General features: G+C 50.3%; 1 protein-coding gene across 1 annotated transcript; it reads left to right on the plus strand.

Annotated features, from left to right (window-relative positions):
- The first annotated feature begins 1,499 nt into the window (after nucleotides 1-1,499).
- Nucleotides 1,500-24,790, plus strand: LOC132836747 (cartilage oligomeric matrix protein-like). The gene is made up of 9 exons (XM_060856178.1): nucleotides 1,500-1,781; nucleotides 3,804-3,883; nucleotides 8,087-8,138; nucleotides 8,539-8,711; nucleotides 9,042-9,179; nucleotides 9,582-9,659; nucleotides 13,690-13,794; nucleotides 13,926-14,033; nucleotides 24,682-24,790. The coding sequence occupies exons 1-9, from the start codon at nucleotides 1,700-1,702 to the stop codon at nucleotides 24,769-24,771; spliced, it is 906 nt and encodes a 301-aa protein (XP_060712161.1). The 5' UTR covers nucleotides 1,500-1,699; the 3' UTR covers nucleotides 24,772-24,790.
- Nucleotides 24,791-25,101: the final 311 nt, after the last annotated feature.

Genomic DNA, 25,101 nt, shown 5'->3' on the forward strand with positions numbered 1-25,101 from the left:
AGACAGATACTGACAGAGGGAGAGATGCAGACAGACACAGACAGAGGGGTAGATGCAGACAGACACAGACAGAGAGAGAGGTGCAGACAGACACAGACAGAGGGAGAGATGCAGACAGACACAGACAGAGAGAGAAGTGCAGATAGACACAGACAGAGGGAGAGTTACAGACAGACACAGACAGAGAGAGAGGTGCAGACAGACACAGACAGAGAGAGAAATGCAGATAGACACAGACAGAGAGAGAAGTGCAGATAGACACAGACAGAGGGAGAGTTACAGACAGACACAGACAGAGAGAGAGGTGCAGACAGACACAGACAGAGAGATGCAGATAGACACAGACAGAGGGAGAGATGCAGATAGACACAGACAGAGAGAGAGATGCAGACAGACACAGACAGAGGGAGCGATGCAGACAGACACAGACAGAGAGAGAAATGCAGATAGACACAGACAGAGAGAGAAGTGCAGATAGACACAGACAGAGAAGTGCAGATAGACACAGACAGAGGGAGAGTTACAGACAGACACAGACAGACAGAGAGATGCAGACAGACACAGACAGAGAGTTACAGACAGACACAGACAGAGAGAGAGGTGCAGACAGACACAGACAGACAGAGAGATGCAGACAGACACAGACAGAGAGTTACAGACAGACACAGACAGAGAGAGAGGTGCAGACAGACACAGACAGAGGGAGAGATGCAGATAGATACAGACAGAGAAAGAGATGCAGACAGATACAGACAGAGAGAGAGGTGCAGACAGACACAGACAGAGGGAGAGATGCAGACAGACACAGACAGAGAGAGAGGTGCAGACAGACACAGACAGAGGGAGAGATGCAGACAGACACAGACAGAGAGAGAGGTGCAGACAGACACAGACAGAGGGAGAGATGCAGGTAGACACAGACAGAGAGATGCAGACAGACACAGACAGAGAGAGAGATGCAGACAGACACAGACAGACAGAGAGATGCAGACAGACACAGACAGTTACAGACAGACACAGACAGAGAGAGAGGTGCAGACAGACACAGACAGAGAGAGAAATGCAGATAGACACAGACAGAGAGAGAGGTGCAGACAGACGCAGACAGAGGGAGAGATGCAGACAGACACAGATATACACAGAGATAGAGGGAGACAAAGACAGAGATACGTGGACAGACAGGTGGATTTGAAACCAAGAATTATTACCAGAAAAGAAATTGTAAACATTCTGAAATAGTTGCTGTTTTTAAAGGATGAAAGAAATGAAGTCACTGAGTCAGGGTTTGAGATCCACATTTTGAGCAAAGAGCAGGAAGAGAACCTTTAATGAAATGGAGGCGGGAACTGGTGAGAAAACGACAGGAAATTCATGTGTTTTTTTCTAATTCCTGAGGCTTTCAAATTCCTTTTGTTTTTGTTTTGGGAAAGTAACTTCAGACAGAGTGCCAACATATGATGTCACTCTGGCAGAAATAATCATTTAAAAGAACGGGAGAAAGTACAGCAGCCACAAAGCAAATGCTTGGAGAGAGTGTGGGAGCTGGAACAGAGAGAGTACAGGAGCTGCCTTGTCTACATCAGGAGACCACGAAGTGGTGCAGATACAGAAACTGGGTGATCGCTGTCTCCTGGATTTAGCAGTTAAGACCTGGAACAAGCTGAATGAGATCGCTTTAACTGAAAGCCTCAAAGTAAAAATGATTCCAACCATTTCTTTATTGATTATAACTTTGCACCTTTTGAGTCAGTACAGCTCCTGTCAGCAACTGGTTACTGGCGGTAAGACTCCTATTCCATTTTTATTAATTGTCTTATATTTGTGAGAGAATGTTCTCCAAAACACATGAAACATAATCAGAAGAATTCCTGGTATGTTTTTTTGGTAGCAAATTTCACTTTACTTAAGTTGGCTATTTCTTTTTCAAATGAGCATCTGTGCATAGAGAGACTCCGAGTCGAAAAGTGTGGCACTGGAAAAGTACAGCAGGTCAGGCAGCATCCAAGGAGGAGAGTCGATGTTTCCCTTCGTTAGGGTTTTTGACACTTTTCCGCTCTGGCTCTCCAGCATCTGCAATCCTCATTTTGTCCTTTGGAAGACCCCAGTTTATCATTCGGTCACTCCTGGTTCCATTGCTTTTTACTTACAGCCTCTCACTTTTGAATTCATCACACTCTTACTCCAGGTGTTCTTATTTCCTGTTTCTAAAATCCTGGAGGAGAATTTGGGACTTGTCTTTGGAATTTCCACTTACTGTCAATACGTAGAAGTAAGAATATAAGTGTAGTTAAAGTGATTTCACTTTATAAATTATTATTGCGTCAATGAAACAGGAAGCTGGGGGGAGGAGAGAAAGGTTACTGAGTGACAGTGGGAGGGAGCTGGATTAACATCAATAGGGATACAGTCAAGATTAGAATGGTGCTGGAAAAGCACAGCAGGTCAGGCACCTCTGAGGAGCAGGAAAATTGATATTTTGGGCAAAAGCACTTCATCAGGAATGAGGCAGGGAGACTCCGGGTGGAGAGATAAATGGGAGGTGGGGTGGGGCTGGGGAGAAGGTAGCTGAGAATGTAATAGATGGATGGAGGTGAGGATGAAGGTGATAGGTCGGAGAGGAGGGTGGAGCGGATAGGTGGGAAGGGAGATTGGCAGGTAGGCCAGGTCAGGAGGAAGGTGCTGAGCTGGCAGGTTGGAACTGGGGTAAGGTGGGGGGAGGGGAAATGAGGAAACTGGTGAAGTCCACATTGATGCCCTGGAGTTGAAGTGTTCTGAAGCGGAAGATGAGGTGTTCTTCCTTGAGGCATCGGGAGGTGAGGGAGCGGCGATGGAGGAGGCCCAGGATCTGCACATCCTCGGTAGAATGAGAGGGGGACTTGAAACGTTTGGCCACGGGACGGTGGCTGATTGGTGCGGGTGTCCCGGAGATGTTCCCTAAAACGCTCTCTGAGGACATGCAGGTCCTGGGTCTCCTCCATTTCTGCTCCCTCACCACCTGACGCCTGGAGGAAGAACGCTTCATCTTCCGCCTCGGAACACTTCAACCCCAGAGCACCAATGTGGACTTCACCAGTTTCCTCATTTCCCCTCCCCCCACCTTACCCCAGTTCCAACCTGCCAGCTCAGCACCTTCCTCATGACCTGTCCCACCTGTCAATCTCCCTTCCCACCTATCCGCTCCATCCTCCTCTCCGACCTATCACCTTCATCCACCTCCATCCACCTATGGTACTCTTGGCTACCTCCTCCCCAGCCCCAATCCCCATCCCATTTATCTCTCCACCCTGAAGGGTTTTTGCCCAAAACATCAATTTTCCAGTTCCTCAGATGCTGCCTGACCTGCTGTGCTTTTCCAGCAGCACTCTGATCTCCAGCATTTGCAGTCCTCACTTTCAATCAGCAGAGATACTGTCAGTAACACAGGGCCCTGAGGGGGATAGGGGTTACTGAGTGACAGTGTGAGGGAGCTGAATTAACATCAGTTGAGATACAGTCAAGATTAGAGTGGTGTTGGAAAAGCACAGCAGGTCAGGCAGCATCCGATTAGCGGGAAAATTGATTTTTTGGCCAAAAGCCCTTCATCAGGAATGAGGCAGGGAGACTCCGGGATGGAGAGATAAATGAGAGGTGGGGTGGGGCTGGGGAGAAGGTAGCTGAGAGTGCAATAGATGGATGGAGGTCGGGATGAAGGTGATAGGTCGGAGAGGGGTGTGAGAGAGCTGGATTAACATTAGGGACTATGTGTACATGTGCCATTGGTTGATGTAACCTGATATTGTGTCTTTCGTCTGAAACTTGAGAAGAAGTTGGGCGACGAATGCTTACTCAGATGAGGGAAACAAACCAGGAACTGGCAGAAATCAAGCATCTCCTAAAACAGCAGGTACTGAGATCAATAATGCAACTCCACTTGGTTTACTCACATACTCATTTGCTCATACAGTAACTCATTTTCTCCTTGGGAATCCTGCAAGCTTCAGCTCTCAGTACTGGGTTTGATCATTTTTGGGCCTGAGCACCTTCTCCCACGTCCTTACCCCAACCCCCACACACCAGGTCTTGTTATCACATGGGCTGTTACCACAACCATCCCATTGTTAGTCACTAATGGTCCCCATTAGCAGCGACTTATGCCCCCAGTAGACAAACAGCAAACCCGGCAGCATCAGGAGGTGCAGAAGTCAATGTTTTGGGTATAACCCTACTTCAGTGTTGGATGTGGGAGTAGGGGGAGCTCCAGATTCATTCCCCCAGGGTGATTTTTACCCACTCCATTGACTGCCTGACTGTTTCTCTCTGTCTGGGGCTTCTTCTCCACCTATTGATTACTCCTCCCCCCTTTCTGCCTCCCTTCTTTAACACTTACATCAATCATTTCCCAGCTACTATCAGCTCTGAAGAAGGGTCACTGACCTGCTGTGCTTTTCCAGCACCAGTTAATTCTGCCTTATCTCCACGCATTCTGTTCGACCTGAAAACAACAAACGCTGGAGATTGTAGTGGGTCAGGCAGCAAGCTAACGTTTTGCATCTAGATGACTCTTTATCCGAGGTGCTTTCAGCACAGATTCCAGCATCTGCAGTAATTAAGCTGCTGAACCTGCTGAGTTTCTCCAGTAATTTCTGTTTTTGCTTTTTACTTACTGATGCAGAGCCGATGTGGCTGGGAACTTGTCATCACAAACAGGTCATTGGATGCAGGAGTTAACCAATCAGCCTACTGCTTACTCAGCCTGACCCTGAAATCCCCGAGCTGAACTTTACCCTGACTCATTGCCCATGACCTTTTTCAGTTAGCACCCAAGAATCTCAGAAAGGTTTTTATATTTTTATTGCCTATGAATTATTCTTTTTGAATGTTAGAGTCTGGAACCTTTGTTCAAAATTTTCTTTCAAACTGGTAAGACAGTATCACAGCAGTGGAATGGACGATGGAAGAGGACTTGCCATCTGAGGTAGTTTGGGCTGAGGTTAGAAATAGGAAAGGTGAGGTCACCCTGTTAGGTGTTTTCTACAGGCCTCCTAATAGTCCTAGAGAAGTAGAGGATAATATTGCGAGGATGATTCAGGAAAAGAGTGAAGGTAGCAGGGTGGTTGTTATGGGGGACTTTAACTTCCCAGATATTGACTGGGAGAGCTATAGCTCGAGTTCATTAGATGGGTCGGTGTTTGTACAATGTGTGCAGGAGGGTTTCCTGACACAATATGTCGACAGGCCAACAAGAGGGGAGGCTATATTGGATTTGGTTCTAGGTAATGAACCAGGCCAGGTGTTAGACTTGGAGGTAGGTGAGCACTTCGGGGACAGTGACCACAACTCGGTGACTTTTACTTTAGTGATGGAGAGGGATAATCGTGCGCCGCAGGGCAAGAGCTATAGCTGGGGGCAGGGAAATTATGATGCAGTGAGGCATGACTTAGGATGTGTGGATTGGAAAAACAGGCTTCAAGAGAAGAACACGTGGGCGGCACGGTGGCACAGTGGTTAGCACTGCTGCCTCACAGCGCCTGTAGACCCGGGTTCAATTCCCGACTCAGGCGACTGACTGTGTGGAGTTTGCACGTTCTCCCCGTGTCTGCGTGGGTTTCCTCCGGGTGCTCCGGTTTCCTCCCACAGTCCAAAGATGTGCGGGTCAGGTGAATTGGCCAAGCTAAATTGCCCGTAGTGTTAGGTAAGGGATAAATGTAGAGGTATGGGTGGGTTGCGCTTCGGCGGGTCGGTGTGGACTTGTTGGGCCGAAGGGCCTGTTTCCACACTGTAAGTCTAATCTAATCTAATCTAATCTAATCTAAACACTAATGAGATGTGGGGATTGTTCAAGGAGCAGCTACTGCGTGTCCTCGATAGGTATGTACCAGTCAGGCATGGTGTAAAGGGCCTTGTGAGGCAGCCGTGGTTTAGTAAGGAATTGGAGTCCCTTGTGAAAGGGAAGAAGGCGGCAAATGTAAAGATGAGGCGTGAAGGTTCAGTAGGGGCGATTGAGAGTTATAAGGTAGCCAGGAAGGAGCTAAAGAGGGAGCTAAGAGAAGCGAGAAGGGGACATGAAAAGTCTTTAGCTGGTAGGATTAGGGAAAACCCAAAGGCTTTCTATAGGTATGTCAAGAATAAAAGGATGACTAGGGTAGGTATCGGTCCAGTCAAGGATAGTAGTGGGAAGTTGTGTGTGGAGGCGGAGGAGATTGGAGAGACATTAAATCAGTACTTTTCATCAGTATTCACTCAGGAACAGGACACTGTTGCTGATGTGAATATGGAATCACAAATAATTAGAATGGATGCCCTGGAAATATGCAGGGAAGAGGTTTTGGGAATATTGGAAAGGATGAATATAGATAAGTCTCCTGGGCCTGATGGCATTTACCCCAGGATCCTATGGGAAGCTAGGGAGGAGATAGCAGAGCCATTGGCCTGGATTTTTATGTCGTCATTGTCAACGGGAATAGTACCAGAGGACTGGAGGATAGCGAATGTGGTCCCATTGTTCAAGAAAGGGAGTAGGGATAGCCCTAGTAACTATAGGCCAGTGAGTCTGACTTCAGTGGTGGGCAAAGTCTTAGAGAGAATGGTAAGGGATAAGATTTATGAACATCTGGGTAGGAATAACGTGATCAGGGATAGCCAGCATGGTTTTGTGAAGGGCAGGTCGTGCCTCACAAACCTTATTGAGTTCTTTGAGAAGGTGACTAAGGAAGTGGATGAGGGTAAAGCAGTAGATGTTGTGTATATGGATTTTAGTAAGGCGTTCGATAAGGTTCCCCATGGTAGGCTAATGCTAAAACTTCGGAGGTATGGCATTGAGGATACATTAGAGGTTTGGATTAGGAATTGGCTGGCTGGAAGGAGACAGAGGGTAGTAGTTGATGGATTATGTTCATCTTGGAGCGCAGTTACTAGCGGTGTACCACAAGGATCTGTTTTGGGACCATTGCTTTTTGTTATCTTTATAAATGATCTAGAGGAAGGACTTGAAAGCTGGGTAAGCAAGTTTGCGGATGACACAAAAGTCGGTGGAGTTGTGGATAGTGAGGAAGGAAGTGGTAGGTTACAGCGGGATATAGATAAGTTGCAGAGCTGGGCGGAAATGTGGCAAATGGAATTCAATGTAGCTAAGTGCGAAGTCGTTCACTTTGGTAGGAATAACAAGATGATGGATTACTGGGCTAATGGTAGGCTACTTGGTAGTGTGGATGAGCAGAGGGATCTTGGTGTCTATGTACACAGATCTCTGAAAGTTGCCACCCAGGTAAATAGTGCTGTGAGGAAGGCATATGGTGTACTGGGCTTTATTGGCAGAGGAATTGAGTTCCGGAGTCCTGAGGTCATGTTGCAGTTGTATAAGACTCTGGTGAGGCCTCATCTGGAGTATTGTGTGCAGTTTTGGTCGCCATACTATAGGAAGGATGTGGAAGCTTTAGAACGAGTGCAGAGGAGGTTTACCAGGATGTTGCCTGGAATGGTAGGAAAATCTTATGAGGAAAGGCTGAGGCACTTGGGGCTGTTCTCATTGGAGAAGAGAAGGTTTAGGGGAGATCTGATAGAAGTGTATAAGATGATTAGGGGTTTAGATAGGGTAGATACTAAGAACCTTTTACCGCTAATGGAGTCAGGTGTTACTAGGGGACATAGCTTTAAATTAAGGGGTGGTAGGTATAGGACAGATGTTAGGGGTAGATTCTTCACACAGCGGGTTGTGAGTTCATGGAATGCCCTGCCCGTATCAGTGGTGAACTCTCCTTCTTTATGGTCATTTAAGCGGGCATTGGATAGGCATTTGGAAGTTATTGGGCTAGTATAGGTTAGGTAGGATTCGGTCGGCGCAACATCGAGGGCCGAAGGGCCTGTACTGCGCTGTATCCTTCTATGTTCTATGTTCTATGGTCATGACTCAGAACATTCTAATGTCAAGGGAGAGACTAAAATGTCTTTCTCTTACATTTATGGTCCATCTACCGTGTGTGACAAATAAAGCTACCTCTCTACTGTCCCTCCGTCAAAATTCCCAGGACAGGGACATCATGGGTTAGATACAGAGGTAGTTTGATGTTGTGTGTCTTTGTTTTTCTAACCTTACTTTACTGCCTCACAGATAAAGGAGATCATCTTTCTGAAGAATACGTTGGCAGAATGTAATTTCTGTGGTGAGTAAATCAATGGGGAATTGACCAGGTTACAGCAAAGATAAACATTGTGGATGGTTCTTTAAAACAGTCAGGATTCCACATTGAATGACAGCACACTGTTATTACTGCAATTCAGAAAAACATGGTGCAGCATCTGCTCCCAGGAACCAGACCCCTCCCCACTGTGCCAGACCCTCTTCCTGACCTTGAACCCTCTCCCTAACCCAAAACCTCTCCCCCGAGCTGGACCCTCTCATTGACCCAGACCCCTCCCCTGGAGCTGCACCCTCTTTCTGACCCAGGCCCCTCTCTCTGAGCCAGGTCATTATCTGTTTTGAATGTTTTGTTGCTTTGTTTCTGGGGGAAAAGACTTTGCTACATTTCACAATCCAGTCCCAATTCTTCCTTCTCATCCCAGGTCTCCAAAGTGAATGGCAGCACGAGACAATCACTGTTTACCCATTTGGGAGGTGTGATCCCAATCCATGCTTCCCTGGGGTTCAATGCTCAACAACATTCAATGGATTTCGCTGTGGGCCCTGCCCTAGTGGCTTCACAGGGAATGGAACACACTGTACTGATGTGGACGAGGTGAGCATGGCAGGAGAGCGTGGGGCAAGGGGAGCAGCAAAGTGGGATGGGAAGTGATTCTGATCTGAGCTTCCTTTTCAAAATTGTCAAAACTGATGCCAGATTAATTAATGTGATAACAAATGAACAGAACATGGAGAGATGTAGCCTTGAGATCAGGATGATGCTGTGTTAATTTGCTCAATCTCCTCAAACAGCAAATAAATAATGCTAGAGTTGAGTGACAGTCCTGACCCAGGAAGTACAGATACATGCATCGAAACAGAGTTACTGTACTGGATTTTGCCAGTGAATACCAGACAGCTGAATCAATCTTTTTCTTCTTCCCAGTGCCAGACACATCCCTGCTACCCTGGGGTCCGATGCATTAACATGTCTCCTGGTTTTCAATGTGACCCCTGCCCAGATGGCTACACTGGCCCAAGAATCCAGGGAGTTGGAGAGACATTTGCCAGAACACACAGGCAGGTAAGGAACATTCCAAAAATTCCTCTCAGTTCCCTCTGTGTCTATTGACCTTTAGCAATCACTGTAAGTGTCTCAGTCCCACTGACAGTAAAGGCTGTCTGACCTGCTGAACATATGGCAACTTCTCCAAACCCGGCAGTGTCTGGAGGTGTACTTGGCTGTGCTGGGGGGCTAGAGGTTGAGGGTTGCTGAGAGAAAGGTGTGCTACGAGGGAGGGGGCCTGGATCCGGCTCTGGCAATGGCTGATCGTCATGTGGTGGCATCTCTATGATAGGACCAGGACCTAATGTCATGGAGATGGGCTGCACTTCCATTGGACTGTGAGTGGACATTAGAAGGTGGTGGTTTGAGGTTTGGGGTTTATGTGTGGACCTGATTTCTTTACATTTTTTTGTTTTTCAGATTTGCCGCGACATCAATGAGTGTGAGAATAGTCTCAATGGTGGCTGTGACCCAAATTCAGATTGCATCAACACTCCGGTAAGAATTACAACCCCCCCCCGCCTCCCCACCCCCACCACCCCCACCCCCCACCCCCCACCAGACACTTCAGTGAGGCAATACCTCCTTTCCCAGAGAGAAACAGCCTGGACATCACTGAGAGAGAAACAGCAATGAAACTGGAGAGGGAGTGAGTGAAGTGACTGTGAGTGAGGGACTGAGTGAGCAAAAGATTGAATGAGGGGACTGAGTGAATGAGGGGACGAAATGAGGAGCTTGATGCTATATAATAAAGTGTCAAAAAAAAGTGTTGAACTATCCTTACATTGGAATTCTGACCAACAGCTCAGCAAGAAAATCTCGAATGTTTGTTTTCTGATGTTAACAACAACCATCCTTGTATTTGTCTCGGGATCATTTCGGTGTGGCCCATGTAAGGCTGGCTATGTCCGAGATCAGAACCGGGGCTGTCGTTTGGAGAGGAGCTGCCCCAATGGAGTGAGAAACCCCTGCCATGAGAGAGCAGAGTGCATTGTCAGCCATAACAACAAGATTACTTGTGTTGTAAGGAACATAATGTAACCCATCAATCTCTGAGGGGAGAGCAAGAGAGAAGAGAGGAGGAGAGAGGGAACACAGAAGGAGAGCAGGACAGGAAGAAAGTAACTGAGAGTCATGGGAAAGTGAAGGTCAAACAGCAGAGAGAAACAGAGGGAAAACAACAGAGAGGGAGTGACAGAGAGATGTGCAGTTAAAGTGTCAAAGATAGATGGGGACAGAGAGAGAAGTGGAGGGAGAAAGAGCAGGAAGGGGAGAGACAAAAGCAGCAGGAGAAAGATAAAGGGAAGGGAATTGAGAGGGCTTAGACAAAATGAGACAGAGAGAGAAGGATGGGGAGCAAGGGACGGGGAAGAGAGGAATGAAGGGATGAGTGCAACATGGATAAATAAGTGGAGCAAGGGACATAGGGAGAGAGATGGGTTGGGGATGCTCTTCATCATGATGGAAGGAATAGGATAAGTGGTCCCAGGGTGGAGTGAGGAATAAGGACTGTGTATGACAGAGGGGGGCAGGAGAAAGGGACACTTCAGTACAATAATAATAAAAACAACATGCAAGAGGACACAATTCAAACCCTTGAGTCTGCTGCACCACTCAGTACAACTCTAGATACTTATCTCGTCACAGTATTCCCATTTTCCTTAATTCCTGTCTATCTCAGCCATAAAATATTTAATATATAAAATATTCAATAATTGCCCATTTACAACTGTTTTAAAAATTCACTCATGGGACACAATGTCTCTGGCTGTCCAGCATTTATTGCCTGTCCCTAGTTGCCCCTTGAGAATGTGGGGGTGAGCTGCCTTCTTAAACCGCTGCAGCCCATGTGCTGAGGGTTGACTCGCAATGCTCTTAGGGAGGGAATTTCAGGATTTTGACCCAGTAATGCTGAAGGAATGGTGATATATTTCCAAGGAGTAAGTGAGGACTGCAGATGCTGGAGATCAGGGCTGAAAATGTGTTTTTGGAAAAGCACAGCAGGTCAGGCAGCATCCAAGGAGCAGGAGATTTGATGTTTCGGGCATAAACCCTTCTTCAGGAATCGTCGGGCTTATGCCCGAAACGTCGAATCTCCTGCTCCTTGGATGCTGCCTGACCTGCTGCGCTTTTCCAGCAACACATTTTCAGCCCTGATATATTTCCAAGTCAGGATGGTGAGCAGTTTGAAGGGGATCTTGCAGGGAAGTGATACTTCCATGTATTGTTGCCTTTGTCCTTCTAGATGGAAGTGGTTGTGGGTTTTGAAAGGTGCTGTCTAAGGAGCTTTGGTGAATTTCTGCATTGCATCTTGTAGGTGGTACATACTGCTGCTATTGAGCGTCAGTGATGGAAAGGGTAGATGTTTGTGGATGTGGTACCAATCAAGCAGGCTGTTTTGTCCTGACAGTGTTAAGCTTCTTGTGTGTTGTTGGAGCCGCACCCATCCAGGCAAGTGAGGAGTATTCCAACACATTCCTGACTTGTGCCTTGTAGATGGTGCACAGGCTATGGGGAGTCAGGAGGTGAATTATTCAATAATATAATTCTTGGCCTCTGGCTTGCTGTTGTGGCCGCTGTATTATAGCCCAGTTTAGTTTCCAGTTAATGGTAACCCCCAGGATGTTGATAGTGGTGAATTCAGTGATTATTGAACATTATTGAATGTTAAAGGGCAGTGGTTAGATTCTCTCTTATTAGATATGGTCACTGTTTGGCACTTGTATACATGCCAATTTTCAGCCTGTACTGTCCAGGTCTTGCTGCATTTGGATATGGACTACGTCAGTACCTGAGGAGTGGTGAATGGTGCTGAACATTGTGCAATCATTAGCGAACATCCCCAATTCTGACCTTCTGATGGACTGAATGTCATTGACGAAGCAGCTGAAGATGATTGGGCCAAGGATATTATCCTGTGGAACTCCTGAGCCCTCTTGTGGTACAGTGGTCGAATTTCTACCTCTGGCTCAGGAGGCCTTGGGTTCAAGTCTGACTTGCTCAGAGGCCTGAGGATCTGCTACAGAGATGTCTTAGAGCTGAGGTGACTGATCTCTAGCTGGCTGAACAATCTTCCTATGTGCCAGGTATGACACCAGTGGAAAGTTTTCCCCTGAATCCCACTGACTGCAGTGATACTCAGGCTCCTTGATGCCACGTGACTTAGTTGTCAAGCGCTATCATTCTCACCTCATTGAGAATCCCTCCCCATAATCCGAAATTTGTGACCCACCTTACTTTGAGACCGTACCTGTAGCTTTAAACTCCCAGCCAAGGAAAATATCCTCCATGCATCTACCTGACAAACTCAAAAGGATGTCCATATGTTTCAGTGAGATTGTTCATTGTTTAGAACTGCAGAGAACACAAACACAATCTCTCTAATCTCAACTACACCCACTCACCCACACTCTCACACACATACCCACCCACACTCATACACACACACACTCTCACACATTCTCTCACACACACATACACATTCACCCACACACACACCTATCCACACTCAGCCACACAACCACACTCAGCCACACACACACCCACCCACACTCATACACACCCACCCACACTCACTCACCCACCCACACTCATACACACACACACACACACTCACCCACACTCATCCACACTCTCACACACAGACTCACCCACACACACATACACACTCATCCACACACACACCCATCCACACTCTCACACACCCACACTCATCCACACTCTCACATACACCCACACTCATACACACCCACTCACACTCAGCCACACACCCACCCACACTCATACACACCCCCCCACACTCATACACACCCACCCACACTCACTCACCCACTCACCCACATTCATCCACACTTTCACACATGCACACTCACCCACACTCTTACACATACACACTCACCCCCACACACACCCATCCACACTCTCACACACACCCACACTCACCCCCACACACACCCATCCACACTCTCACACACACCCACACTCACCCACACACACACCCATCCACACTCTCACACACACCCACAATTTCACACACACCCATCCACACTCTCACACTCACCCATCCACACTCTCACACTCACCCATCCACACACACACTCACCACAAACACACCCATCCACACTCACCCATACACACACCCATACATGCACCCATCCACTCTCTCGCACACACCCACACTCACCCACACACTCACCTACAATTCTATATAGAGACAAATATACGGTATAGACAAAAATGAATAGACGTACATACTAACTATTGATAAACAGCAAACTGGAAATGAAAGAGAACACCTGTGAGGAATGTGGATAAGGGATTTGAGAAAGGAAGTGTTTTAATTGATTTGTTTCCAAGTGTTAATGGGGAGGAGTAATGATCCAAATCCAGGTGTGCCCCAGATGTGTACAGAGGCTCAATCCAGCAAATTATTTCTCAATAGACTCCCAGCACACATCAGTTGGAGTACTTTTTATATTTCATGTTTAATCATGGTATTAATTAAGACGGTCTTTAATTTTTGCCACAGTGTGCAGTCAGATGGGCTGGAAATGGCTACAGATGTGCAAAGGACACAGATATCGATGGGTTTCCGGACGTGACACTTGAGTGTCCTGAAAGAAACTGCCGCAAGGTACGGTTGGAATGTAATGAAGGGGGAAAAAAGTTGGAAAGAGAGAGAGAGGAGGAAGAAATAAAGGAGAAAGAGGAAACTGATGGAAAGATAATAAGTGTTTGTTGATGGATATGCTGTTCCTCTGCCAGGATAACTGTATGACAGTGCCAAACTCTGGGCAGGAAGATGCTGATGGAGATGGTGTTGGAGATGCCTGTGATGATGATGCAGATGGAGATGGAGTTCCAAACCTTGAGGTTGGTATTTGATTCAGTTCATTATCAGCTCTGCTAGCAGCAGCGCTTTCCTCTGTGTGCAGGGGACACATTCAAATCCAACTCCAGAGACCTGAGCTTGGAATGTAGGTTGATACTGTCAGTGCGGCACTTGGGGTGTTGTGCTGTAGAGGAACATTAGACAGAAAATGTATTGTTAAAAGAGACAGCGTGCAGTTCAGTTAGAAGTGCAGAGTCGAATGTTGTCAGAGGGGCAGCATTGGAGGATGCTGTGCTGTTGGAGGGACAGTACTGAGGGAGTGCTGTGCTGTTGGAGGGGCAGTACTGGGGGAGTGCTGTTGGAGGGACAATGCTGTGGGAGTACTGTTGAGGCACAGTGCTGAGGGAGTGCTGTTGGAGGGGCAGAACTGAGGGAGTGCTGTTGAGGGACAGTGCTGACGGAGTGCTGTTGAGCGACTGTGCTGAGGGAGTGCTGTTGGCGGGCAATACTAAGGAAGTGCTGTTGGAGGGACAGTGCTGAGGGAGTGCTGTTGGAGGGGTAGTACTGAGGGACTGCTGTTCAAAGGGCAGTGCTGAGGGACTGGTGTTCGAGGGGCAGTGCTGAGGGAGTGCTATTGAGGGACAGTGCTGAGAGAGTGCTGTTGGAGGGACAGTACTGAGGGAGTGCTGTTGGAGGGACAGTACTGAGGGACTGCTGTTCAAAGGGCAGTGCTGAGGGACTGGTGTTCGAGGGGCAGTGCTGAGGGAGTGCTATTGAGGGACAGTGCTGAGAGAGTGCTGTTGGAGGGACAGTACTGAGGGAGTGCTGTTGGAGGGACAGTACTGAGGGAGTGCTGTTGGAGGGACAGTGCTGAGGGATTGCTGTTGGAGGGACAGTACAGAGGGAGTGCTGTTGGAGGGACAGTGCTGAGGGATTGCTGTTGGAGGGACAGTGCTGAGAGAGTGCTGTTGGAGGGTCAGTACTGAGGGAGTGCTGTAGGATGGGCAGTGCTGAGGGAGTGGTGTTGGAGGGACAGTGCTGAGAGAGTGCTGTTGGAGGGACAGTACTGAGGGAGTACTGTTGGAGGGACAGTGCTGAGGGAGTACAGTTGGAGGGGGAGTGCTGTTGGAGGGACAGTGCTGAGGGAGTGCTGTTGGAAGGCAGTAGTAGTGAGGGAGTGCTGTTGGAGGGACAGTGCTGAGGGAGTGCTATTGGACGGGCAGTACTGAGGGAGTGCTGTTGAGGGACAGTGCTGAGGGAGTGCTATTGGAGGGGCAGTACTGAGGGAGTGCTGTTAGGGGGCAGTGCTGAGGGAGTGCTGTGCTGTTGGAGGGACAGTACTGAGGGAGTGCTGTTAGGGGGCAGTGCTGAGGGAGTGCTGTGCTGTTGGAGTGATGCTGAGGGAATGCTGTTGGAGGGACAGTACTGAGGGAGTGCTGTTGTTCGTGCAGTACTGAGGGAGTGCTGTTGTTCGTGCAGTACTGAGGGAGTGCTGTTGGAGGGGCAGTACTGGAGGAGTGCTGTTGGAGGGGCAGTACTGAGGGAGTGCTGTTGGAGGGACTGTGCTGAGGGAGTGCTGTTGGAGGGACAGTGCTGAGGGAGTGCTGTGCTGTTGGAGGAGCAGTATTGGGCGAGTGCTGTGGGACGTGCAGTATTGAGGGAGTGTTGTTGGATGGACAGTGCTGAGGGTGTGCTGTTGGAGGGGCAATGCTGAGGGAGTGCTGTGCTCTTGGAGGGACAGTACTGTGGAGGTGCTGTTGGAGGGGCAGTACTAAGGGGCGCTGTTGGAGTGGCAGTACTGAGGGAGTGCTGTGCTGTTGGAGGAGCAGTACTGGGGGGTGCTGTTGGAGGGGTATTACTGATGGAGTGCTGTGCTGTTGGAGGGGCAGTACTGGGGGAGTGAGGCAGTGTTGTTGGAGGGACTGTGCTGAGGGAGTGTTGTTTGAGGGAGTGCTGTTGGAGGGACAGTTCTGAGGGAGTGCTGTGCTGTTGGAGGAGCAGTATTGGGGGAGTGCTGTTGGACATGCACTACTGAGGGTGTGTTGTTGGATGGACAGTGCTGAGGGAGTGCTATTGGAGGGGCAGTGCTGAGGGAGCGCTGTTAGAGGGACAGTACTGAGGGAGTGCTGTGCTCTTGGAGGGACAGTACTGCGGGGGTGCTGTTGAAGGGACAGTGCTGAGGGAGTGCTGTGCTGTTGGAGAAGCAGTACTGGTGGAGTGCTGTTGGAGGAGCAGTACTGAGGGAGTGAGGCAGTGTTGTTGGAAGGACAGTGCTGAGGGAGTGCTGTTGGATGGACAGTTCCGAGGGAGTGCTGTTTGAGGGAGTGCTGTTGGAGGGACAGTTCTGAGGGAGTGCTGTGCTGTTGGTGGAGCAGTATTGGGGGACTGCTGTTGGATGTGCAGTACTGAGGGAGTGAGGCAGTGTAGTTGGAGGGACAGTGCTGAGGGAGTGCTGTGCTGTTGGAGAAGCAGTACTGGTGGAGTGCTGTTGGAGGAGCAGTACTGAGGGAGTGAGGCAGTTTTGTTGGAAGGACAGTGCTGAGGGAGTGCTATTGGATGCACAGTGCTGAGGGCGTGCTGTTGGAGGGGCAGTGCTGAGGGAGGGCTGTTGGATGCACAGTGCTGAGGGCGTGCTGTTGGAGGGGCAGTGCTGAGGGAGGGCTGTTGGATGGACAGTACTGAGGGAGGGCTGTTGGAGGGGCAGTGCTGAGGGAGTGCTGTTGGAGGGACAGTGCTGAGGGAGTGATGTGCTCTTTGAGGGACAGTACTGAGGGAGTGCTGTTGAATGTACAGAACTGAGGGAGTGCTGTGCTGTTGGAGGAGCAGTACTGGGTGAGTGCTGTTGGAGGGGCAGTACTGAGGGAGTGCTGTTGGATGGACAGTTCCGAGGGAGTGCTGTTTGAGGGAGTGTTGTTGGAGGGACAGTTCCGAGGGAGTGCTGTTTGAGGGAGTGCTGTTTGAGGGAGTGCTGTTTGAGGGAGTGCTGTTGGACGGACAGTTCTGTTGGAGGGACAGTTCTGAGGGAGTGCTGTGCTGTTGGTGGAGCAGTATTGGGGGACTGCTGTTGGATGTGCAGTACTGAGGGAGTGAGGCAGTGTAGTTGGAGGGACAGTGCTGAGGGAGTGCTGTTGGAGGGACAGTGCTGAGGGAGTGCTGTTGGAAGGTCAGTACTGAGGAAGTGCTGTTTGTGGGGCTGTGCTGAGGGAGTGCTGTTGGAGGGACCGTGCTGAGGGAGTGCTATGGTGCTGGAGGAGCAGTACTGGGGGAGTGCTGTTGGAGGGGCAGTACTGAGGGAGTGCTGTTGGAGGGACAGTGGTGAGAGAGTGCTGTGCTCTTGGAGGGACAGTACTGAGGGAGTGCTGTTGAAGGGACAGTATTGAGAGAGTGCTGTTGGATGGGCAGTACTGAAGGAGTGCTGTTGAAGGGGCAGTGCTGAGAGAGTGCTGTGCTCTTGGAGGGACAGTTCTGAGGGAGTGCTGTTGGAGGGGCAGTACTAATAGAGTGCTATTGAAGGGACAGTGCTGAGGGAGTGCTATTGGAGGGGCAGTGCTGAGGGAGCACTGTTGGAGGGACAGTGCTGAGAGAGTGCTGTGTTCTTGGAGGGACAGTACTGAGGGAGTGCTGTTGAAGGGACAGTACTGAGGGAGTGCTGTGCTGTTGGAGGAGCAGTACTGGGGGAGTGCTGTTGGAGGGGCAGTACTGAGGGAGTGAGGGAGTGTTGTTGGAGGGACAGTGCTGAGGGAGTGCTGTTAGACGGACAGTGCTGTGGAAGTGCTGTTGGAGGGACAGTGCTGAGGGAGTGCTGTTAGACGGACAGTGCTGTGGAAGTGCTATTGGAGGGACAGTGCTGAGGGAGTGCTGTTGGAGGGGCAGTACTAATAGAGTGCTATTGAAGGGACAGTGCTGAGGGAGTGCTATTGGAGGGGCAGTGCTGAGGGAGCACTGTTGGAGGGACAGTGCTGAGAGAGTGCTGTGTTCTTGGAGGGACCGTACTGAGGGAGTGCTGTTGAAGGGACAGTACTGAGGGAGTGCTGTGCTGTTGGAGGAGCAGTACTGGGGGAGTGCTGTTGGAGGGGCAGTACTGAGGGAGTGAGGCAGTGTTTTTGGAAGGGCAGTACTGAGGGAGTGCTGTTGGAGGGACAGTGCTGAGGGTGTGCTGTTGGAGGGGCAGTGCTGAGGGAGTGCTGTTGGATGGACAGTACTGAGGGAGGGCTGTTGGAGGGACAGTGCTGAGGGAGTGCTGTTGGAGGGACAGTGCTGAGGGTGTGCTGTTGGAGGGGCAGTGCTGAGGGAGTGCTGTTGGATGGACAGTACTGAGGGAGGGCTGTTGGAGGGACAGTGCTGAGGGAGTGCTGTTGAAGGGACAGTGCTGAGGGAGTGCTGTTGAAGGGACAGAACTGAGGGAGTGCTGTGTTGTTGGAGGAGCTGTACGGGGTGAGTGCTGTTGGAGGGGCAGTACTGAGGGAGTGAGGGAGTGTTGTTGGAGGGTCAGTGCTGAGGGAGTGCTGTTGGAGGGACAGTACTGAGGGAGTGCTGTTGGATGGACCGTTCTGAGGGAGTGCTGTTTGAGGGATTGCTGTTGGAGGGGCAGTACTGAGGGAGTGAGGGAGTGTTGTTGGAGGGACAGTGCTGAGGGAGTGCTGTTGGAGGGACAGTACTGAGGGAGTGCTGTTGGAGGGACTGTGCTGAGGGAGTGCTGTTGGAGGGACAGTGCTGAGGGAGTGCTGTGCTGTTGGAGGAGCAGTATTGGGCGAGTGCTGTGGGACGTGCAGTATTGAGGGAGTGTTGTTGGATGGACAGTGCTGAGGGTGTGCTGTTGGAGGGGCAATGCTGAGGGAGTGCTGTGCTCTTGGAGGGACAGTACTGTGGAGGTGCTGTTGGAGGGGCAGTACTAAGGGGCGCTGTTGGAGTGGCAGTACTGAGGGAGTGCTGTGCTGTTGGAGGAGCAGTACTGGGGGGTGCTGTTGGAGGGGTATTACTGATGGAGTGCTGTGCTGTTGGAGGGGCAGTACTGGGGGAGTGAGGCAGTGTTGTTGGAGGGACTGTGCTGAGGGAGTGTTGTTGGATGGACAGTTCTGAGGGATTGCTGTTTGAGGGAGTGCTGTTGGAGGGACAGTTCTGAGGGAGTGCTGTGCTGTTGGAGGAGCAGTATTGGGGGAGTGCTGTTGGACATGCACTACTGAGGGTGTGTTGTTGGATGGACAGTGCTGAGGGAGTGCTGTTGGAGGGGCAGTGCTGAGGGAGCGCTGTTAGAGGGACAGTACTGAGGGAGTGCTGTGCTGTTGGTGGAGCAGTATTGGGGGACTGCTGTTGGAGGAGCAGTACTGAGGGAGTGAGGCAGTGTTGTTGGAAGGACAGTGCTGAGGGAGTGCTATTGGATGCACAGTGCTGAGGGCGTGCTGTTGGAGGGGCAGTGCTGAGGGAGGGCTGTTGGATGGACAGTGCTGAGGGAGGGCTGTTGGAGGGGCAGTGCTGAGGGAGTGCTGTTGGATGGACAGTACTGAGGGAGGGCTGTTGGAGGGACAGTGCTGAGGGAGTGATGTGCTCTTTGAGGGACAGTACTGAGGGAGTGCTGTTGAATGTACAGAACTGAGGGAGTGCTGTGCTGTTGGAGGAGCAGTACTGGGTGAGTGCTGTTGGAGGGGCAGTACTGAGGGAGTGCTGTTGGATGGACAGTTCCGAGGGAGTGCTGTTTGAGGGAGTGTTGTTGAAGGGACAGTGCTGAGGGAGTGCTGTTGGATGGACAGTTCCGAGGGAGTGCTGTTTGAGGGAGTGCTGTTGGAGGGACAGTTCTGTTGGAGGGACAGTTCTGAGGGAGTGCTGTGCTGTTGGTGGAGCAGTATTGGGGGACTGCTGTTGGATGTGCAGTACTGAGGGAGTGAGGCAGTGTAGTTGGAGGGACAGTGCTGAGGGAGTGCTGTTGGAGGGACAGTACTGAGGGAGTGCTGTTGGAAGGTCAGTACTGAGGAAGTGCTGTTTGTGGGGCTGTGCTGAGGGAGTGCTGTTGGAGGGACCGTGCTGAGGGAGTGCTATGGTGCTAGAGGAGCAGTACTGGGGGAGTGCTGTTGGAGGGGCAGTACTGAGGGAGTGCTGTTGGAGGGACAGTGCTGAGAGAGTGCTGTGCTCTTGGAGGGACAGTTCTGAGGGAGTGCTGTTGGAGGGGCAGTACTAATAGAGTGCTATTGAAGGGACAGTGCTGAGGGAGTGCTATTGGAGGGGCAGTGCTGAGGGAGCACTGTTGGAGGGACAGTGCTGAGAGAGTGCTGTGTTCTTGGAGGGACAGTACTGAGGGAGTGCTGTTGAAGGGACAGTACTGAGGGAGTGCTGTGCTGTTGGAGGAGCAGTACTGGGGGAGTGCTGTTGGAGGGGCAGTACTGAGGGAGTGAGGGAGTGTTGTTGGAGGGACAGTGCTGAGGGAGTGCTGTTAGACGGACAGTGCTGTGGAAGTGCTGTTGGAGGGACAGTGCTGAGGGAGTGCTGTTAGACGGACAGTGCTGTGGAAGTGCTATTGGAGGGACAGTGCTGAGGGAGTGCTGTTGGAGGGGCAGTACTAATAGAGTGCTATTGAAGGGACAGTGCTGAGGGAGTGCTATTGGAGGGGCAGTGCTGAGGGAGCACTGTTGGAGGGACAGTGCTGAGAGAGTGCTGTGTTCTTGGAGGGACAGTACTGAGGGAGTGCTGTTGAAGGGACAGTACTGAGGGAGTGCTGTGCTGTTGGAGGAGCAGTACTGGGGGAGTGCTGTTGGAGGGGCAGTACTGAGGGAGTGAGGCAGTGTTTTTGGAAGGGCAGTGCTGAGGGAGTGCTGTTGGAGGGACAGTGCTGAGGGAGTGCTGTTGGAGGGGCAGTGCTGAGGGAGTGCTGTTGGATGGACAGTACTGAGGGAGGGCTGTTGGAGGGACAGTGCTGAGGGAGTGCTGTTGGAGGGACAGTGCTGAGGGTGTGCTGTTGGAGGGGCAGTGCTGAGGGAGTGCTGTTGGATGGACAGTACTGAGGGAGGGCTGTTGGAGGGACAGTGCTGAGGGAGTGCTGTTGAAGGGACAGTGCTGAGGGAGTGCTGTTGAAGGGACAGAACTGAGGGAGTGCTGTGTTGTTGGAGGAGCAGTACTGGGTGAGTGCTGTTGGAGGGGCAGTACTGAGGGAGTGAGGGAGTGTTGTTGGAGGGACAGTGCTGAGGGAGTGCTGTTGGAGGGACAGTACTGAGGGAGTGCTGTTGGATGGACCGTTCTGAGGGAGTGCTGTTTGAGGGACAGTGCTGAGGGAGTGAGGGAGTGTTGTTGGAGGGACAGTGCTGAGGGAGTGCTGTTGGAGGGACAGTACTGAGGGAGTGCTGTTGGAGGGACTGTGCTGAGGGAGTGCTGTGTTCTTGGAGGGACAGTACTGAGGGAGTGCTGTTGAAGGGGCAGTGCTGAGGGAGTGCTGTTGGATGGACAGTACTGAGGGAGGGCTGTTGGAGGGACAGTGCTGAGGGAGTGCTGTTGAAGGGACAGTGCTGAGGGAGTGCTGTTGAAGGGACAGTGCTGAGGGAGTGCTGTTGAAGGGACAGTACTGAGGGAGTGCTGTGCTGTTGGAGGAGCAGTACTGGGGGAGTGCTGTTGGAGGGGCAGTACTGAGGGAGTGAGGCAGTGTTTTTGGAAGGGCAGTGCTGAGGGAGTGCTGTTGGAGGGACAGTGCTGAGGGTGTGCTGTTGGAGGGGCAGTGCTGAGGGAGTGCTGTTGGATGGACAGTACTGAGGGAGTGCTGTTGGAGGGACAGTGCTGAGGGAGTGCTGTTGGAGGGACAGTGCTGAGGGAGTGCTGTTGGAGGGACAGTGCTGAGGGTGTGCTGTTGGAGGGGCAGTGCTGAGGGAGTGCTGTTGGATGGACAGTACTGAGGGAGTGCTGTTGGATGGACAGTACTGAGGGAGGGCTGTTGGAGGGACAGTGCTGAGGGAGTGCTGTTGAAGGGACAGTGCTGAGGGAGTGCTGTTGAAGGGACAGTGCTGAGGGAGTGCTGTTGAAGGGACAGAACTGAGGGAGTGCTGTGTTGTTGGAGGAGCAGTACTGGGTGAGTGCTGTTGGAGGGGCAGTACTGAGGGAGTGAGGGAGTGTTGTTGGAGGGACAGTGCTGAGGGAGTGCTGTTGGAGGGACAGTACTGAGGGAGTGCTGTTGGATGGACAGTTCTGAGGGAGTGCTGTTTGAGGGAGTGCTGTTGGAGGGACAGTTCTGAGGGAGTGCTGTGCTGTTGGACGAGCAGTATTGGGGGAGTGCTATTGGATGTGCAGTACTGAGGGAGTGAGGCAGTGTTGTTGGAGGGACAGTGCTGAGGGAGTACTGTTGGAGGGACAGTGCTGAGGGAGTACTGTTGGAGGGACAGTGCTGTGGAAGTGCTGTTGGAGGGACAGTACTGAGGGAGTGAGGGAGTGCTGTTGGAGGGACAGTGTTGAGGGAGTGCTGTTGGAGTGGCAGTACTGAGGGAGTGCTGTTGGAGGGACAGTACTGAGGGAGTGAGGGAGTGCTGTTGGAGGGACAGTGTTGAGGGAGTGCTGTTGGAGGGACAGTACTGAGGGAGTGAGGGAGTGCTGTTGGAGGGACAGTGTTGAGGGAGTGCTGTTTGTGGGGCAGTGCTGAGGGAGTGCTGTTGGAGGGACAGTGCTGAGAGAGTGCTATTGAAGGGACAGTGCTGAGGGAGTGCTGTGCTGTTGGAGGGGCAGGACTGAGGGAGTGCTGTTGGACGGGCAGTGCTGAGGGAGTACAAACCCAGCCTGACAGTCTCTCGGCCCAGCTGAGCAAACTCTCAGTGACCCAAGGTGCTGCTCTCTCAATGGCTGAGCATGTGCAGTCTCTTGGCCAGGTGTGCTGATCTCTCTGCCTGACGTGGTGATCTCTTGGCTGGCTGTGGTAATCTCTCGGCCGGGTGTGGGGATCTCGCAGCCTGCCATGGTAATCTCTCTGCCCAGCGTGATGATTTCTCAGCCCAGTTTGGAGATCTCTCAGCCCGGCATTGTCAACTGTCAGCTGGAGGGATGGTGATCTCTCAGCCTGGCATGGTTTTCTCTCAGCCTGGCATGATGATCTCCCAGCCTGGCATGTGATCTCTTAGCCCGGCATGGTGATCTCTCAGCCTGGCATGGTGATCTCTCAGCCCAGTCTGATGATCTCTCGGCCAAGTCTGATGATCTCTCGGCCTGGTGTGGTGATCTCTCGGCCCACCACGTGCAGTCTCTTGGCCGGCTGTCGCCTTAGCACGGACCTCTGATCTCAAGGTGATTCTTCGAAGTGCGGTCCAACTGAGATTAAACACTTAAGAAAGACTGTAATGTTTCAACCTGCATCTTTATTCCTTTATTTTCCACTTAAAAGTAAGAATGTCTGCAACATGTAACTTTTAACCTTACATCGTGTGTTTTATGTTATACTATATTTACTTTAAAAATAAGAAGTGTTGAATCTTTAATATTGTTCTTTCTTCATACCTTCTTCTTAAGATTCTGTGTCGAGGTATTTGTCCCTAAGATGGTGCATTGTGTGGTGACATTATACACTTCTCACTGTATTCCTGGACCTTTGTACTGAGTACACATGACAATAAAATCAAAATCAAATTACAGACAAAAGAAAGAAGAGTTGGAATAACTATTGGAAAACTTAGCAGGATAATGGGTTATTTATCTCATAAACAGCAACTGCTCCAATAGAGTAACATCCCATAAACACATCCTTGGCACAGGCAAATTCAGTAAAATAGAATTACATCTCACATGTAATTCTGGACAAGGATTGTAATAGAGTTGTTCAAGATTACATTCACTTTCAGTGTTCTGGAAACAGTACAATATTTATTTATCCGTTTAAATCTTTCCTATTCATGTCCCTGTCCAAATGTCTCCAAAATGTTGTAATTGTACCTGCCTGGACCACTTTCTCTGGCAGCCCATTCCATACACACACCCCCTCTGCATGAAAATGTTACCCCTCAGCTCCCTTTTAAATCTTTCCCCTCTCACCTTAAACCTGTGCCATCTGGTTTTGGGCTCCCCTGTCCTGGGGAAAAGGCCTTGGCTATTCAGCTTGTCTGTGCCCCCCTCATGATTTTATAAATTTTGCCAGCGATGATAGAGAAGCAGGGTAGAAGATGAAAGGCTGAATGTCAGGAAACACAGAGTCAGAATAAAGGCTTCAGTTTCAAACTGGTCACTAATGGAGTGTCGCAGGAATCAATGCTGTGACCTCAACTATTATAATCACATTAAACTACTGGGTTCGGTTGAGTAAATGGGAAGGAAAAGGAGCCTGGAGTATAATGTGGCTGTGGCATGAGGTTGTTTGATAGACAGGAATAACAGAGAGCAGAACATTATTTAAAAGGAGAGAGATAACAGAATTCTGGAGGAGGAGGATCTGCCTGTTCTTGGAGAGGAATCACAAAAGAGTAACACACAGGTACATCAAAGAAGTAAGTAGTTAGATGGAATATTGACCTCTAACGTTAGGGAGTAATGTATGAAAGGAGGGAGGTCTTGTTACAACTGCACGGTCACTGTTTAGACCACACATCGTGTATTGCGTTCAGTTTTGGTTTCCTTTATGAAAATGATATACTTGCATTGGAAGGAGTTCAGAGAAGTCTCAGTTCCTGGGAGGAAGGGATCCTTGTTTCAAAAATACAATTAACTTTGATAAGAAACATTAACTCTCTTATCCCTCCACAGATGTTGCCAGACCTGCTGCGGTTCTCCAGTGATTTCTTTTTGGCGTGTTCCAAGAGGTTTATATCGAGAGTAATCAATACCCCGGAGTGAGTTACAGACTGGAATCTAATCAAGGGATTCGAAATAGTGATCTGACTGGAAAGCCACTGGAATTCTGAAAATGTGATTGCACTGACATTTTTGTCTCAATAGTATCCAGCGGAGGTGTCTTTTTAAAAGTAAAACTCAATATTCAAGCTTCCATGTGCACTCGTCTGGGAAAGCCACATCTGGGACTGTATCCTCCAAGGTGGGTCTGTATCTCAGTGACCTGGAGTTGTTTCATAGCATCCCTGTTGCAGTGTTTTAAATACAGGAAGAGCTCACTGAACAGAGAGGAACAAAGAACAATGCAGCACAGGAACAGCCCCTTCGGCCCTC

The sequence above is a fragment of the Hemiscyllium ocellatum genome, chromosome 47 (assembly GCF_020745735.1).
Source record: "Hemiscyllium ocellatum isolate sHemOce1 chromosome 47, sHemOce1.pat.X.cur, whole genome shotgun sequence".
In the NCBI taxonomy this organism is placed as follows: Eukaryota; Metazoa; Chordata; class Chondrichthyes; order Orectolobiformes; family Hemiscylliidae; genus Hemiscyllium; species Hemiscyllium ocellatum.

What these genes read in the sequence shown, in the direction of transcription:
- LOC132836747 (XM_060856178.1), top strand. Translation starts at nt 1,700, where the DNA reads ATGATTCCAACCATTTCTTTATTGATTATAACTTTGCACCTTTTGAGT. An exon ending in AGCATCTCCTAAAACAGCAG is followed by an intron (nt 3,884 to 8,086) that starts GTACTGAGATCA and finishes ACTGCCTCACAG; the next exon opens with ATAAAGGAGATCATCTTTCT. An exon ending in GGCAGAATGTAATTTCTGTG is followed by an intron (nt 8,139 to 8,538) that starts GTGAGTAAATCA and finishes TTCTCATCCCAG; the next exon opens with GTCTCCAAAGTGAATGGCAG.